This window comes from Vulpes vulpes, chromosome 7 (genome assembly GCF_048418805.1).
Source record: "Vulpes vulpes isolate BD-2025 chromosome 7, VulVul3, whole genome shotgun sequence".
NCBI lineage: Eukaryota > Metazoa > Chordata > Mammalia > Carnivora > Canidae > Vulpes > Vulpes vulpes.
Genome location: NC_132786.1, coordinates 12,762,060 through 12,778,071, shown reverse-complemented (window position 1 = coordinate 12,778,071; position 16,012 = coordinate 12,762,060). Strand labels below are relative to the sequence as shown.

The 16,012-nt window shown below is 38.9% G+C and overlaps 1 protein-coding gene across 1 annotated transcript in view; it reads right to left on the bottom strand.

Annotated features, from left to right (window-relative positions):
* The window catches only part of MTPN (myotrophin), a 57,510-nt gene extending 42,245 nt beyond the window's left edge, over nucleotides 1–15,265 (bottom strand). Inside the window, exon 1 of the mRNA XM_025984496.2 lies at nucleotides 14,799–15,265. Within this exon, the coding sequence (XP_025840281.1) occupies nucleotides 14,799–14,870 (72 nt within the window). The 5' untranslated portion in view covers nucleotides 14,871–15,265. The remainder of the gene's footprint in view (nucleotides 1–14,798) is intronic.
* Nucleotides 15,266–16,012: the final 747 nt, after the last annotated feature.

Below are 16,012 nucleotides of genomic sequence, written 5' to 3'. Positions count from 1 at the left end.
AGTTATAAATGACAACACAGCAGTGGATTCAAATGTATAATTTACCAATGAGGAAGAAAGGAAACCAAAAAGATGATAATAAGGTAGATGGCACAACAGAAAGGTAGAATGTCTGAGAAATATATAATCAACTTGTCCTTAATTATATATATTTTCTACAAAGTTAACAGGAAAGGTATGACATACTAAATGCATCAAACTTTAAATATTATAAATATGAATGCATTTCAAAATAATGAACAATAATAATACGCATCATAAACATTCACTTAATGAGCACCTATTTAGTAAATAAATAATAATGCATCCACAGAAAACATTTTAAATTGTTTTGAAGAATAGTTTCTTACTACTATTTAAAATCCTTACTAGGCTGATCCTGACCAAAGAAATCACCTTCTAAAATCTACCAGGATCAGTCACCACACACATGTTCCCAACCGGGTTATTTTCACTGACAAAATTACGACAAATGGTAATAATTTCAACATACTTCAATGGTAATGATGTCTGAGAATCTGGCAAACAGTTTTCTTTGGAAGAAGAAATTGTTCATAATAAAAAAACAAAACACATATACTTTAAGGATGAAAAAATAAAACAAAGTTCTGTATTTTTAACATAGTTATCTGAATGACTATGTTTTTCTGTCTCTGGGATTCTTAGGACTATTCAAGGTTTTGGAAGGATATATTCAAATTACAAGTTCATTTTCATTAATTTACCTACCAGTATCACACAGAACTAATGAAAATCAAAACGTGAACGAAAAAATTTTAAGTGCAAACATAATGTATAACTGTATTTTTAACAGAAGTGTTATACATCTACATTTTTTACTAATAAAGTTTTTAAATGAAAGCCCATGACAGTTAAGAACTGAAATTTTGGGATCCCTGGGTGGCGCAGCGGTTTGGTGCCTGCCTTTGGCCCGGGGCGCGATCCTGGAAACCCCGGATCGAATCCCACATCAGGCTCCCGGTGCATGGAGCCTGCTTCTCCCTCTGCCTGTATCTCTGCCTCTCTCTCTCTCTCTCTCTCTCTCTCTCTCTGTGACTATCATAAATAATAAAATAAAAATTAAAAAAAAAAAAAAAGAACTGAAATTTTTAAAGCTTGTAGTTAAATCCAATTAATTAACATATAATGTATTACTGGTTTCAGAGTTGGAGCTCAGTGATTCATCCGTCTTATATAACACCTGGTGTTCATTACATCACCTACCCTCCTTAATGTCCATCACCCAGTTACCCTATCCCCCCAACCTCCTCCCCTCCAAGAGCAGAATTCTTATAGTATACTTCCCCATGGATATACCACACAGAACTTTTAACTAAGTTTTTTTTTTTTTCAAAATGGCTACTTAAGTCATTTAAATTAGTTTTATATAGCTGATTTACTTATTAAAAGCTCACCTTATTTTTCTGTATTGGAAGGTTTTAAAGCAATCAGTTGCACTTGGAAATTTTCAGATGGAAATTAGCTAAGTATTAACATTTTTACTGGTGGTATAAAATTAAAATTTTAATTTAACAGAATGCATGCATTTATATGAAGATAGACTACCAAAACTTAAAAGCTCCATTCAAAACATTATGGTAGTATCTCAATTTGAAAAAATTAATATGATCAAAAATTAGTTTCATTTTCAAAAAACTAATTCAGGGTTCAACAGGTGGAATTTATTCCTAAAATCTTATGTAGCCTGAGAAATATTTTGTGTCTGGATCCAATGGTTTATATTCCTAAAGTATGTATCTGTAAATAAACCCATGATAGGAAGGGAAAGGGAAAAGGGAAGGAAAAGAGGGGGCAGGAGAGAAGAAAGAGGGGAAAGAGTAACTCAGTTCCTACAATTTTAAGTGTGACCTTTGAAGAAATCTATCGAGTGGGAAGAGAGGTGGTGTATACATTTTCTTAAGATTGTTTTTCTGTCACCATCATACATGAGTGACAACTTGAATATATGTTTTATTCCTAACAGAATTGCTTGTTTCACTGTTTTCCAGTACTATCACAGAAAATAATCTAAAGGTAAGATGATTTAACCTCTTAAAATTAATGTTACTATTTTGCCCATAAGCATACAGACTAAAAGAAAATCTTCATAGTTAATCACTTTAGTCAGGATGTGTCACGCTCCTCATTTATGTTTACTGGCTTTGAATAAAATGTGAGGACCCTCCATTTCCAATTTTGGGTGTTCTTTTCAGTTGTGAAAATTTGTATTTCTATTTATCAGTTCAAACTTGTATGCTCTTCCCTATGTTTTGCTGGTTCAATCTTAATGCTTTATATATTGTAATAATCTTCAATTTTTTCTATCTATGTACTTCATTTGTAGTTCTAAAAACTTTCAGTGCAAATGATGGCAAAGAATACTCTTTTGGAATCAGTCTGATCAAATCTTGCCCTTCTACTTACTAGCTGTAGGATTTCAGTCAAGTTGCTTCATTTTCATTTCTCTACATATAAAATGGAGATAAAGCCTACCTGGGTAGACATGAGATTAAATAACATGCATCTCTACATGCACAGTATCTCATTTTGTAGGACCATACCTGACACAGAGTAAGCACTCAGAGAAGGCATTATGTTCCCATTATCTTCCACTTTGAATTTGATGTTCTATAGCACTGATTCTCTGCTCTACTGTAACCAAATATGACTTTTTCTTGATTCTTATCGCAGTCTATTACTTTTACATGGTTGTATGATTCCTTAACATAAATGTATACTGCTTTTTAAGTTTTATTCCTATGTCATGTTTTAAGTAGGAAAATAATTTATTCAGAACCCATACAACTATCTTAATTATTGTTTGTTCTGTATACCCTTTTAACTGAACCTACTAAAGAACATGGATCTTCAGAAAATATTAATTATTGTATTCCTATGCTTACTGGACACAGTGGCTGCTACTAAAGGTACTCAAATGATATGTGCTGAATGAATTATGAATGAACCAGAGAAAACCGTACTATGCAGTCTTCTCTTTCACTTCCACAGTTTGGAAATCAAGCAGGGTCTTGGGACTGGCATTAGGGCTAGAGAGAATAATCCTGGAACATTTTTGGTGAAGGATGACCTCTGATGGCTAAAAGATTTTGTAGAATCCCCTTTCAGTTTAATAATCTAAATTAGTTCTTGTTTGCATGTATACAAGTAATGATTCCTAATTTTCATAATAATTCTAAGCCTCTTGCCCAAGGTACAAATTTACTATAGAGACTCTGCTTTTTCTTTTAGAGAATTTCATTCAACCTCTTTCTTTCTCATTCCCTTATCTACACATAGCTTTTCTAAGTCTTGTTATTCCTTCAATATCTTTAAACCAGAAAAATTTCTGAATCATATTTTTGGAAATGTTGAGTCCCAAAGTAAGTATTATATTTGATCATACATATGATTATTTTAGATCTTAAAATCTCAAGGAGAAAGAAATAGAACTGAGTTTATTAGACGAGCCAATATTGCAACTTCAGTGTTACAGAGAAATGAGCAAACTCTGATCTAAGGGCCAAATCCAGATTGCTGCCTGTTTTTGTAAATAAAGTTTCACTCGAACACAGACATACTTATTTGCTTATATATCATCTATGGCTGCCTTTGCCTAACTGCATAGAGGAATAGCTATGATAGAGACTATAGGTCACAAAGCCTAAGAAAGCCCTGGTCTCTCTAAGACTCCTCTTAGGAATGGATCTACATAAGAACAACACCACAAATAGCAACTATTCACTATGTAGTTACAATCTGTACAATACTGCTTTATTGAATTTTACACTATTTCTTAAAGATTAGATAAAACATCTGAATTGGTTATTATTATAATCCCTCTTTGCAGATGAGAAAGCGAAGGTTGGTGAAATTAAATAACTTGGTCAAGGCTAGTAAGTGGTAGGATTGGGATAAACCCAGGTCTGTTGGAATCTAAAGTGAAAGTATAATTACTCTTATAAAGAGGGCTTTAAAGTAATAAATACTAAGGGTGTTTTCGAAGGGCTTAGTTTGCAGTGAGATAGCTTTCAATTTTATTGGTTTGATGGTCCATGTGCTTTTTTCCCCCCATGTGCTTTTTATATTGTTTTCTGTGGCATTAAGTATGGATTTTAATATCCGTTCATTGATACCAATAAAAAAGCAATGATGATTCTTTACAAGATGCAAGCATAAAAACTACCTTTACTTTTATTGAGATCTATGGTTTTAAAAGTTCTCTACTGAACTTCTAAAGTGATGGCCATGAGAGGTGACAAGTGAAAGCTGGTATTCTATCTATATAACTATTGTCACTATTGTATTCCACACCTATGATAATAGTGTGAAAAAGCTGGACAAAGTTTACCAGTTTAAAACAAAGCCTTTGAAAACTTAGCTATTTTCAAGAGAGGAAATATGAAGGAACATCATTCATACATAGTAAGAGAACATCTGTTACAAAGAGAAATATACAATACAACCAAGGGAGGAGGGTTAGTTCCTAGAATACCAATTCAACCCAAACTTAACTATATAGCAGATAAAAGACATGATAAATGCTGGAAATACAAAGAAAATTTCTATCTTCAAAAAGCTCACAGCACAAGAAGGGAGGAGGATAGGGAAGCAAAAATTAATATGGGCTTCTGAATTACAAGCAGCAAAAACCAATTCACAATGAGGAACAGGAATGGAATGTGTTCAACAGGTATTAAAAATCTCTCTCAGAATTACTGGGAAGGTTGAAAAACCAAGCTCCATAAACGTGCAGGCATGAAGGAGGTTTCAAAACAGGAAATAAAACCAAAATATGACCCAAGAAGCACCTAGGTGCAGAAGAGATGCCACAACGGGCATACCATTACTTCTTTTTTTCTGCAAACTGCGTATTTTATTGCTGCTGCTATATCCTTTATGTTGCCTGAGTCTTTATATCACCTCCAGATAAAAGTATCCAATTATGGTTATGAGTTTTGGAGCCATTTCCTAAGTGTAGGCAGGAAAAAGCAATGTATTTGTCCTTTTTGGCTTTTATTGTGGTAGGACTTGCATTTCATCAAGATTCATACTATGTAAGAGAGAACTCCTCAAACACTAGGAAGGGCCTTCAAATTCTGGGAAGTCCCACCTCCCAAAAGATTAAAGCCCCACTACAAACACTGTATCTTAAATCAGGATCTGAAATATCTGGGGGGAGGTAGGCTGTGAGTTCTCAAGTCTGAGAGGCACTATTCAGATATCTAAATGGTAACAGGTAACACTTCTACACAGGCACTTTTTTTTTTTAACCAGTCATTAGACAAAACTCTTGAACATTCGAAAGGCAAGAAGAGAACTCCACAGAACAAGATCTAAGTTTCTTAAGCTATTTTTTTTTTTCTAATTCAAGTCCAGGGACTTTTCAGTCAAAACAGGAGCTCATATCTCTTCAGTTAAAGAAACTCGGCACTATAGCATCAACACAGTAAAAAAGTTCCATGTTAGATACCACATTGGCATAAATAAGCAATTAACTGCACAAACAGGCAATGCTAGGCAGAACAAGAACTTTAAAAATAGATAGAAATTTACTGAGCAGATAGGGTGGGGCAAAAAAGAATATTGCAACAGAGGTAGTAACTAGTATAAAGTACAAAGTACTTTATCATAAAATACCATAGTTTAGTTAAAAAAAAAAAAAAAAAAAGCACCTGTTCTGGTTCCAGGAAATTGCTTTAAAGTCTTAATCCTAATTAGCAGTATAATCTGGGTCAAGCCCTTTAATAACTAATTTTTCCTCATCTACAAAATAAGGGAGATGGACTAGGTGATATTTAAGTAGTTCTGCTTCTAAACATATAGTTATTATTATGAATAACAATGGCTAACATTTCTTGGCTAACACTGCATGCCAGGGAAAATGGTACACAGTTGACATATATCAAGTAGATATTAATAGCCTCATTTTTCTCTAGTTGAGGAAACCCAGGTTCTGAGCAGGGAACTAACTTGCTAGTTAGTTAGTCCCAGTTAGTTAACAGAGCCAAAGCAAGAGGGTTTAATTCCAAAGCCATGAACACTTTGGCTAAAGTCAACAATGAAATTCTAAATTCCCTAAGGACACTATCTATTATAGCTTCTATTATACTATGGGCAGTGTTTATTATCTGCAACCCCCTTTCTTAGATATCTAAAATTTTCAGAAGGTCAAGAATTTAGACCTAAGTATCAAAATGTTCATTATTTTATATAGTCGAAGTCTTTTTCTTTTTCTTTTTTTTTTTAAGATTTTTATTTATTCATGAGAGAGACAGAGAAAGAGAGAGGCAGACACAGGCAAAGGGAGAAGCAGGCTCCCTACAGGGAGCACGATGTGGACTTGATCCTGGGACTTCAGGATCAGGCCCTGGACTGAAGGTGGCTCTAAACCACTGGGCCCCTGGGGCCGTCCCAAATAGAAATCTTTTCAAAATATGTCCTACACATCTCTGACTTTTTACATAGGAGAAAAGTGGACTTAATTTAAACTTTACTTGAAGCTCAAGTTTACATTCATACATATTAATCACTGTATTGGCCTCTAGAACTTTAAGGTAACATGACTCTTTGCCCCTTCATTTTCTAGGGTCAGCTTATGTTTTGTTTCTTCCTTCATTGCTTTCAATAATCACAGCTCTACCCTGCGTAGTGTTTTGTGGACAAAAAAAAAAAGAAAAAAAAAAGAAAAAATCAAGCTTTGAAGCTGTCAGAACTATTAATAAAGATACAGTTGCAAAAAAAAAGTTAATTTCAGTCATACTTCTCATTACACGGTAGCATCTGCTATAGTACCTAAAGTAATTCTTAAATATCAATTCAGCTGTGATTTGATTATCTAAACACATGGTTTCAAATACTTTGATACAGAATATTCTCATACTGAACCATATCCTCTGATCCTAAAATACTTCATAAAGAATTAGAACCTAAAGCATTATGTTCTTCAGATTACATGGTGCCAACATGCTAGGAAAAAATATATAATGCTTATGGAAACATAAAGGATAAAAGTGAGGTAGTTTTAAAAATGCTCGTATTCTCCCCAAGACAAGAAAAAAGGAAAAAATCTTAAAGGAATGCTCCTGCAAAAGTTCTAAAGAGAATACAAGAGAAAAATGGCTCTATTCCATACTAAAATATATTATGAAATAATCATTTAGAGTAGTAGGGAAAGAGGAATTACACAATAAATGATATGGAAGCAAACTGTCAAAAAACAAACACTTCAAAGTAAATAACAGAAGGATCAAATACCTAAAATACAAAAGAAAGGGGGGGGGGAAATGTCTGGAAGACCAAATTTATCTATAATTTTATAGAGAAGAGATCTCTGTAAATAAAAGATAATATCCAAGTCACAAATGGGGGAAAAGTGATCTATTTACCATATAAAAAGTAAAGACTGTTACAGAACAAAATAGATTGAAGTCAAGAGACAAACTGCAAAAAAAATCTACAAGAAAAATGATAAAAAAAAGAACTTCCTTAATTTATAAAGGGCTCATGCAAATCAATAAAAAGCCAACTACCTAATAGAAAAATGAACAAAAATATAAATAAGAAATTGGGCGGGGGGAAGAACACATGTGCTGTAAAAGTTCTGATGTTTTATTTTCTTGTTAAAGAAATGCAATTTGAAGTAAGAGATCATTTTTCATCTATTCAAATGGCAAAAACTAAAAAGTGTGATGATGCCCAGTGCTGCTGATGTTGTGAGGGAATAATCAGTCTTGTGTGCTTACTGATATATGCCTAAGTCAGTAAAACTTTATCAGGAGGGTAATACAGACACAAAAGCTATCAAGGTATATATACAAAGGTAATCATGAGAGCACTGTTTAATTGAAAGAATAAGCTGGAGAGGCAGCCTGGATGGCTCAGCGGTTTAGAATCGCCTTTGGCCCAGGGTGTGATCCTGAGACCCGGGATCGAGTCCTGCATCAGGCTCCCAGCATGGAACCTGCTTCTCCCTGTCTCTCTGCCTGTCTCTCTGTGTCTCTCATGAATAAATAAATAAATTCTTGAAAAAAAAAAAAAGAAAAAAGAAAAAATAAGCTTGATAAACTATTTACCATAGAATACTAGTTAAATAAATTATGGTACATCCATAAAATAGAATACTATGCCCTCCCTACTGGAAAAAAAAGGGGGAGAGGGATGAATAAATTTTGTTGTGGAATCCAAGATAAATTATTAAGGAATTAAAAAAAAACAAAGTGTGGAAGTACATACAAAATTGCTCTTAAGTGGGGAAATAGATGAGTGAGTTTCTGGTGTTTCTCTGAAATTATGCAGAATTGTTAAAAATGGCTCACTGTTCACAGAGACCAGGAAGGAAGCCATAGCTGTTGCATTTTTTTATCTGTTCCTGAATTAATTTCATTTTAAAGTTAACAGGAATTATCTAGATAGAATTTATGGGGCAATTTTTGTCTTTTTAATGCTTTTCTGTCTTAAAAATACCTAATAGAACCTGTACTTTAAAGAAACTACCTGGGCAGGGGAAAATGAGCAATGGGGGACACTTAGTTTCAATTTATTTTATTCAATACAGTGTTATCTTTTAAATATTAAAAGCTTATATGATTTTTATAATCAAATCAGCTTTAATATAGTACACTTTTAACGGTCTGCACTAGTGCAAGAATAACGTTTAAAATTTCAAATCAAAACACTATATATAGCCTATAGACATGTGAGTGAACACTAGACTTCCAATATAAAAAAGATCTTCCTGTACATTAAAAAGAAAAAAAGACTAAAAGTGTATCTATACTAAACTTTCTATATCTTCTGAAGGAATCTATACGTATACAAACTGATCTATCTGCTTTCTGACAGAGTCACCAGCCCTGGTACAGAAAGGGCAGATATGGTGACAAATCTTTATAAGAAATAAACTGGTAATTTAAAAAAAGGAATGGAGAGAAAAGGAAAACTGCTTAAAATGAATAAATAGCAAGATATTAAATTAGGATTGCTTTTAAATTGCCTATTTTATTAGGAAAGTGAAAAGCAAACCTAATAAGTCTTGCAGTTTCTAAAGATTAGAGTTGATACTTTTCTCAAGTTCAAGAGATCCTATCCTTTCAAAGGGTGCACAATTGTTGCTTTTCAAAGCTATCAGAGTGTCAAAGGCAGATAGATGTAATTAGAATGGGGGCTAGAGAGGGAAAGGGAATCACAGAGAAAGGGAAGTTAAGAGACCTGATGTATAGTATTTCACAGTAAGTGAAACAGAAGCACAACAAGAGAGTACATATATCAACCTGCTGGAAACTATAAAGGACTATTTATTAATACAATTCATGAGCATTCACTTCTGGGAGAGCTGGATCCTCAAAATCTATCACAAAGCTCACCTCTAAGTAGTCTCAATGGATACTTACCATCCTGCTGTGATTATTTTTAACATTTGCATACTCAATAAAACAGTACCCCCTGAATCACACAGCATTCTTGAGAAATGAAGGCCAATGGTATGAAGTATAATAGCAAAGGGCTATGAGGTTAGAGTTCAAATCTCAGCTTCACTAAGAGCTTTATGACCATAGACAAGCTATTTTATCTTTGCTTCAGTCTCTTAATCTTTAAAATGGGGGCTTAACAACATTAACAATGCTCATGGGTTGATGTGATAAGTAAATGAAATTATATTTACACATGGCATCCCAATGCTCAAATAAAATTTTAAGAACATACTTTTTGAGAAAAAAAAAAAAAAAAAAAGAAGTTCTTATTCAGGAAACCACTCTGAATAGAAATTCCAATACTTTAGTTTACATTTGTTTCTTAAGGTAAAGAGAAACAATTTAACTTTTTCTGCACTGTATAGGATCATAATTAGGAATATAAATTCTAAGACTATGTGACTACAGAGGCACCTGGTTGGCTCAGTCAGTAGAGCCTGCAACTCTCTGTATGGGGGTTGTGGGTTCAAGCCCCATGTTGGGTGTAGAGATTACTTAAAAAAAAAACAAAAAAACCCAAAACTGTGTGTGACTATAAATACAAAAGTTTCCGCAAGCTATCAACCAACCAGTCTCCTTATAGAGTACCTTGAGCAAAGAGAGCCTCTACTGAGGAGATAATAAAGTTTATAAGAGATGTTGTCTTTATGCTATTTCCGTATTATTACAGTTAAAAGTGTTTTAAATTATAGGCATTTTCTATGTCTTTATTCATAATCAGAGATAACTTGTTGTGCCTACTTCTTGCAAGCCCCTTGCTTTTTCTTAATGTGCTGATGCTAAGCTACTCTGAGCTAAGAAACCAGATAACCATTTCAGGGTAGACTGATATGGTGTAAAAAAAAGGGGGGGGGGGGGGCGCAGATTCGGAGAGCCCTAGGTTTAAATCCCAGTTGTGCTACTTACTTTGCGACCTTGTTGAATTGCTTAACTTCTCTAAGTTTCAATTTCTTTACCCTTAAAATGGGTATACTATTAGCTATACTGAAATGATAGGGTAAAAAGCAAACGAAAACTTAGGTAAAGATCTTGCAGAGTGTCTTCTAATACCTGGCAATATAAATCACTCTGTCAATGGTAATCATTATTATATAAGCTAATGAAGAATGTTGAAACTGTAGCTAAGTCAAGAATAAAAAGAATTTCTCAGAACATATGCTTTTCATGTGTGAAATTCCTTGGCACTGTACTGGGGATACAAAGATGAAAAAGAATATAATATCTAAGCTCCAGAGGCTCAGAGCCTAATTAAAGACAGACATGTAAACAAAGTCACAGAAACTTGATAAGTGAAACAGTAAAAGAAGCAGGGCACCAGTTGAAGGCAAATGTTTTTCTGGCAGAAGTGTATTTAAGCTCAGAGGATAAAGAGAAGCTCACCAAGTTGGAGGTGAGGGATTGAGGTGAGCAGACTTGCTCAGGGAGGATGAAAAGGGCACATGTAAAGGTATACAAGTAAGAAACAGCCCGGCGTGGGTCTGGAGCAGGGGGTTTACAGAGGGGTGGTTTAGAAAGGCAGGCATGGGCCAGATCCCAATGGCCTACTCTCCCAAATGGAGTAGCTGGCCCTTTTGAAAATTAGTAACGGGGAAAAATTAATAATGGGGAATCACAAAATATTTTAAGGGCAGTGAAGGAGGTTGGCTGAAAAAGATAAGAGTCTCAGAATTCACATTACAGAGAGATCTCCCTGACCAAGATGTGCAAGTTGACCAGGAAAGAGAGGAATACTAATAGTCACGGAAAATACAGTTCAGGCAGGAAACAGGCAGCAACTAGTGGAAAGTAGTAGTGATAAGAACGGAGAGTGAAGAATGGCTAAAAGGGACGAAGTGGGTTGTCTTGACAACACTCAGGAGTTGGGGAAAATCCCCCAATTTCTCATCTGGGCAAGCGGCTGGGTCATGAGGTCATTAGTCAAAATGGCAACGACAAAAATGAAAAATCTCTGAGAAGACAGTGTGGGCTCAAGTGGACTTCATGCGAACAGAGCCATCCTTTAGGCTGACTGAAGCCCAGGTGGAAGCAGAGCTAACTCCAGTGGAAGAAGTGAATGTGAAGGCAGAAATGGAAGACGAGGCACAGGTAATGTGACCCAGAGCAAGTACACAGATTGGAAACGGGGCCACAAGTATCTACTATTGCTGCTCGTGAAGATCTCACTCACTGGCTTTCACTTGTTTTCCAATTGGACAAACTGAATTTCATGTAAGTGAGATGTTACTTGTAGTTTTCATACTTCTTCAAAAGTATGCAAATTTTCCCACACAAGTCTGCTGAAAGTGGATGCTTAAGTTTCCTGAGCACTGTGTCCGACCTCTTCGCTTTCAGGCCAGGCCTAAGAGGGTGCTTGGGACCTGACACATGCCCAATACAAATGAATGAACTAACCAAGTGTGGTCGGTCCAGAAGCCAAGCTGTCTCAGATATTGTTTTAATGTTACAGATGAACATTTAATATGGATTAACCTAAAATTTTCTTTATATGCTGCTTTTCCCATTTAGAAACATACAATTTTCAATGATTTGGGGGCTCTGAAATTATTTTTCAAAGTTAGAACTCACCGCAAAACAGCAAATTGTGCCTACCCTTATTTCAGATTTCTGTACAGAAGTCAACAGCAGGTAAAAAAAAAAAGTGAAATCACTGACTTTTTAAAATATTAGTTTTAAAAAGGGAAAATCACCTACAGGTCCATTCTTATATACTAACAATGTGAGCAATCTTCATAGGAGTACTGAGGAGAGTATTTTAAAGACTGCTTAGAAGGAAAATTAGATGAGTCCAAACATTCCTTTATGTATGTTGTTTACATACACTTACCTAAATAAATGTACATTACATAAACTCAAGAGTATCATCATGAGGGTTGGGGGATGAAAAAAATGAGTCAAGAGTAAGCAGGGAAGATGGCTGCTGAGCAGAAGAAACTATGTCACAAGCACCTGAGAATGTGAATAGCACCATAAGGAAACTCAGGAAAAACTGGAGTGCTGGGTTTTGGTGGTTTGGTTTTTTTTTTTTTTGTTGTTGTTGTTATTTTTCATTAACAAAACAAAAGATACAGTAAGAGACTCAAGTTATTCAACAAAACTAAGGAAAAAGCTCGTTTTTCATAGGATTACATTTCAGTCAAACTTTTCAGATAAGCCAGTTAATACTTCCTTTTGCTTTTCTTTGAATGTCTAGCCTCCCTCTCATGCACACCTCTTTTTTTTTTTTTTATTAAAGATTTTATTTATTTATTCATGAGAGACACACAGAGAGAGAGAGGGAGAAGGGGGCTTCATGCCGGGAGCCTGATGTGGGACTTGATCCCTCGACCGGGATCAGGCCCGGAGCCTAAGGCAGGCACCCAACTGCTGAGCCAACCGGGCGTCCCAAACACACTTCTTTTGGTAAGAATAGGCAGTATGGCGGTAATAGGAAAAGAACAAAACCAAACTGCACATAATGACCTGATTTTAAAACTTAAAGAAAAAGGGGGGGGGGGGGATGTTGTACTGGAAGCAAGATATCCTATGCTTTCACAATTACACTTTATATTGGGAGAGACTGCATGCATGGAGCAGTTAAAGAGCCTGAGTCTTGGAGTCAGCAGTCCAGTTCTGGCTTAATCATTTGTCATCTCTTTAACTGTGGATTTTTGTCTTAAGCACTCTGCATCTCAGGACTCCTATCTGTAAAACGAGACGAATAAAAGGACTTCACAAGACTCGCAAGGATGATATAAAATAAGGTACCAGGAAGACACCACATAAACGGTGGTGTTTCTGTAGTTGTAAGCTCCATTAGTACCTACCAACTTTCCATACTTCAAGTGTATCGCATAACCTAGCTTTTACCGAAACAGAAAAACAAAAAGCCCACTCCCTTCCAGAGCACTGCAGGGTTCCACCACTGGACAGTGCACCAGGGACTGGAGTGTCCCCGTAATTTCTGCCTTTCAACCTTATGTGGAAACATCCAAGGGTTTCAGACTACTAGCTGAGGAAGCAGTGAATGGTGCTGTGCAGACCCACCGTGAATAACTAAACACACATCCTGCGTACTGGGAGGGGGGTGGGTGCGGGTGGGGTGGAGTCTAAGTTGTAATGGTTCATTATAGACTAAAAACTAGCAGCGGCTTGCCCTTTGCACAATCCTGCAAGTTTTGAGAAACTCTGCTTCTGCTTAGTTGCTTCCTGACACAGGTCTGGAAAGAAACACAGCACGCCGGGGGGTCGAAATACCCTTTGAAGAACTAGAACCTAGATCCCGTTCTCACACTTTTAGGAGGTGAGCAAGATGCTACCCAGTTATGTCATAAAGTCACAACTTTTTTTTTTTTTTTTTTTTTAAGAAGCAAGATGCCTCCCCTCCACGGTTATGTCATGAGGTCATACTTTTTGTTTTGGAAGGTCCCTTTTTACACTTAACCATATTATAATCGCAGGTGGGTTCTCTCGTGACTGCAAAAGGCACGGTTTCGGGGGAGGGGGGGCTGCCCCCGAGGGCAGGCCAGCTCGGAATTTTAAGCCTACCATTCCGCCACGATGCAGAGTCGATTATTATTATTATTATTTGGCGGGGGAGTGTTTCGGTTTGAGATGAGCACCCCTGAAACGGCACACTCCTCAGTGCACGTTCCAGCAGTTCAGCGGCGGGGGTGGGGTGGGGTGCAAACCAAGGGACGGACACGGAGGAACTGAAAAAGTCACAGCATGCTTCTTGGGAAAAAAAAAAAAAAATACACACACACACACACGCAAAAAACAAAACTATTCTGATCCAGGTCAGACGCTCCACCCCTGCAACCAAACACCTAATCCCTGGGAGTGGGAAGGGGGGAAAAAGGCCACACCCAGAGTGAAGACTTCACAGGGAGGCCCGTACCAAGTTTCAAGATTGTAGCCATCGCGATTTTCGGTACTTTTTTCTTTCTTTTTTTTTTTTTTTTTTTTTTTTTTGCCCCTCATCTCCCTACCCCCCTCCCCCGGTCACGGTCAAAGACTCCTCTAGATTCTCAGCAGGCTCAAAAGTTCAAGAAAACGTCCCCCCGATTCTGATCACTGGGGGTTCCTCCAGTGGGCCACCGGCAGGTCCAAAAGATGGGAGAATTGGCCCCCCTCCCTCCTCCCTCCCAACCCCCCCAACCTTGCCCCCCATTCAAAGCAGGATCGAAGGAAGTCCGGCATGGAAGAAAGAGGGCCAGACGCCAATGACCAGCGCTCCGGGTGGAGGGTGGGGGTCTGACCCGGGGTCGCCAGCCCTCCCCCCCCTCCCCCCCAGCTCCCCGCAGCTCCCCGCCTCCGCCCGCATCCCACCTCCGCTCGTCGCCGCTTTACCTTGGCCACGTAGTCTTTCACCTCGTCCAAGTCTCCGTTTTTCAGGGCCCACATGAACTCCTTGTCGCACATCGCTGCAGCGGGGCGGGCCGCTCGGCCGGGCAGAGACGACGAGGCGGCGGCGGCGGCGGCGGCGGCGGCAAGCGGACACCGCGGGGCGACAGGGAGACAAGGCCGCGCGGGGAAGGGAAAGCGGGGGGGAGCCTGCCAGGCGGGCGAGGCAGCGGGCCGCGGCGACCGCTGGGGCGGGAGACAGAAAGTTCTCTGGCGGCCACCGGGCCCAGCAGAGCGGGAGCCGCCTGGCCGGAGAGGAGCAGGAGCGCTTGCACTTCCGGTTCACTCCCTGCGAGGATCCTCCCCCCACTTCCTCTTCCTCTTCCCCTGGGCGGAAGGCCCCGCCCCGACGGCCCGCGGCGGAGCGGCCCCCAAGTGCGCAGGCGCGGTGGGCGGGCCTGCCGGCGAGCGGCGTCCGGGGGCAGGGGACGGGGCCGAGGGGCGGGGCCGAGGGGCGGGGCCTAGGGCCGAGGGGCGGGGCCGAGGGGCTCGGATAGGCTCGCTCAGGTGGGACCGGGATGGTTTCCTGCACACCCTGCGTGGGAAAAAGTTTTCCTTTAAAACGCAACTTTGGAGGGCATCTTGCTCGCCTTCTAAAAGTGTCCAGTAGGAATGTCTGATTTGACTTCCTTCCATTCTCTTTTTCTCTTTCTTCCTACCTTTCAGCCCCCTTTTTTGGGGGGGTCCCTTCCCTCTCTCCTTCCAGAATCAATACCATCCTTTGGGCTCCTACTCTATGCCAGACTCCGCTAGGCCCTGAGGATGTAGTAAGAGGTGGAAGGAGACAATGCCTGCCTCCAAAGAGCTCTTCAATACTTAGGGTAACCGTAGGGCAGCTGGGGTGGCTCAGCGGCTTAGCGCTGCCTCCAGCCCAGGGCGTGGCCCCGGGGTCCCGGGATCGAGTCCCACGGGCTCCCGGCCTGGAGCCTGCTTCTCCCTCTGCCTGTGTCTCTGCCTCTTTCTGTCTCTGTGTTTCTATCTGTCATGAATAAATAACATCTTTAAAAAAAATAGCAAATTATGTCCAGGACTCGGAATTCAGTGTGATGCCATAGGGCAGAGCAAACGCACCCTCTTCTGGTACAGTCTGTGTGTGTGTTTTAAAATTTCCTCTTTGTTCGTTAATGGGTTGAAGCTTCGGGGCCGTTCCAGTGAAGCTG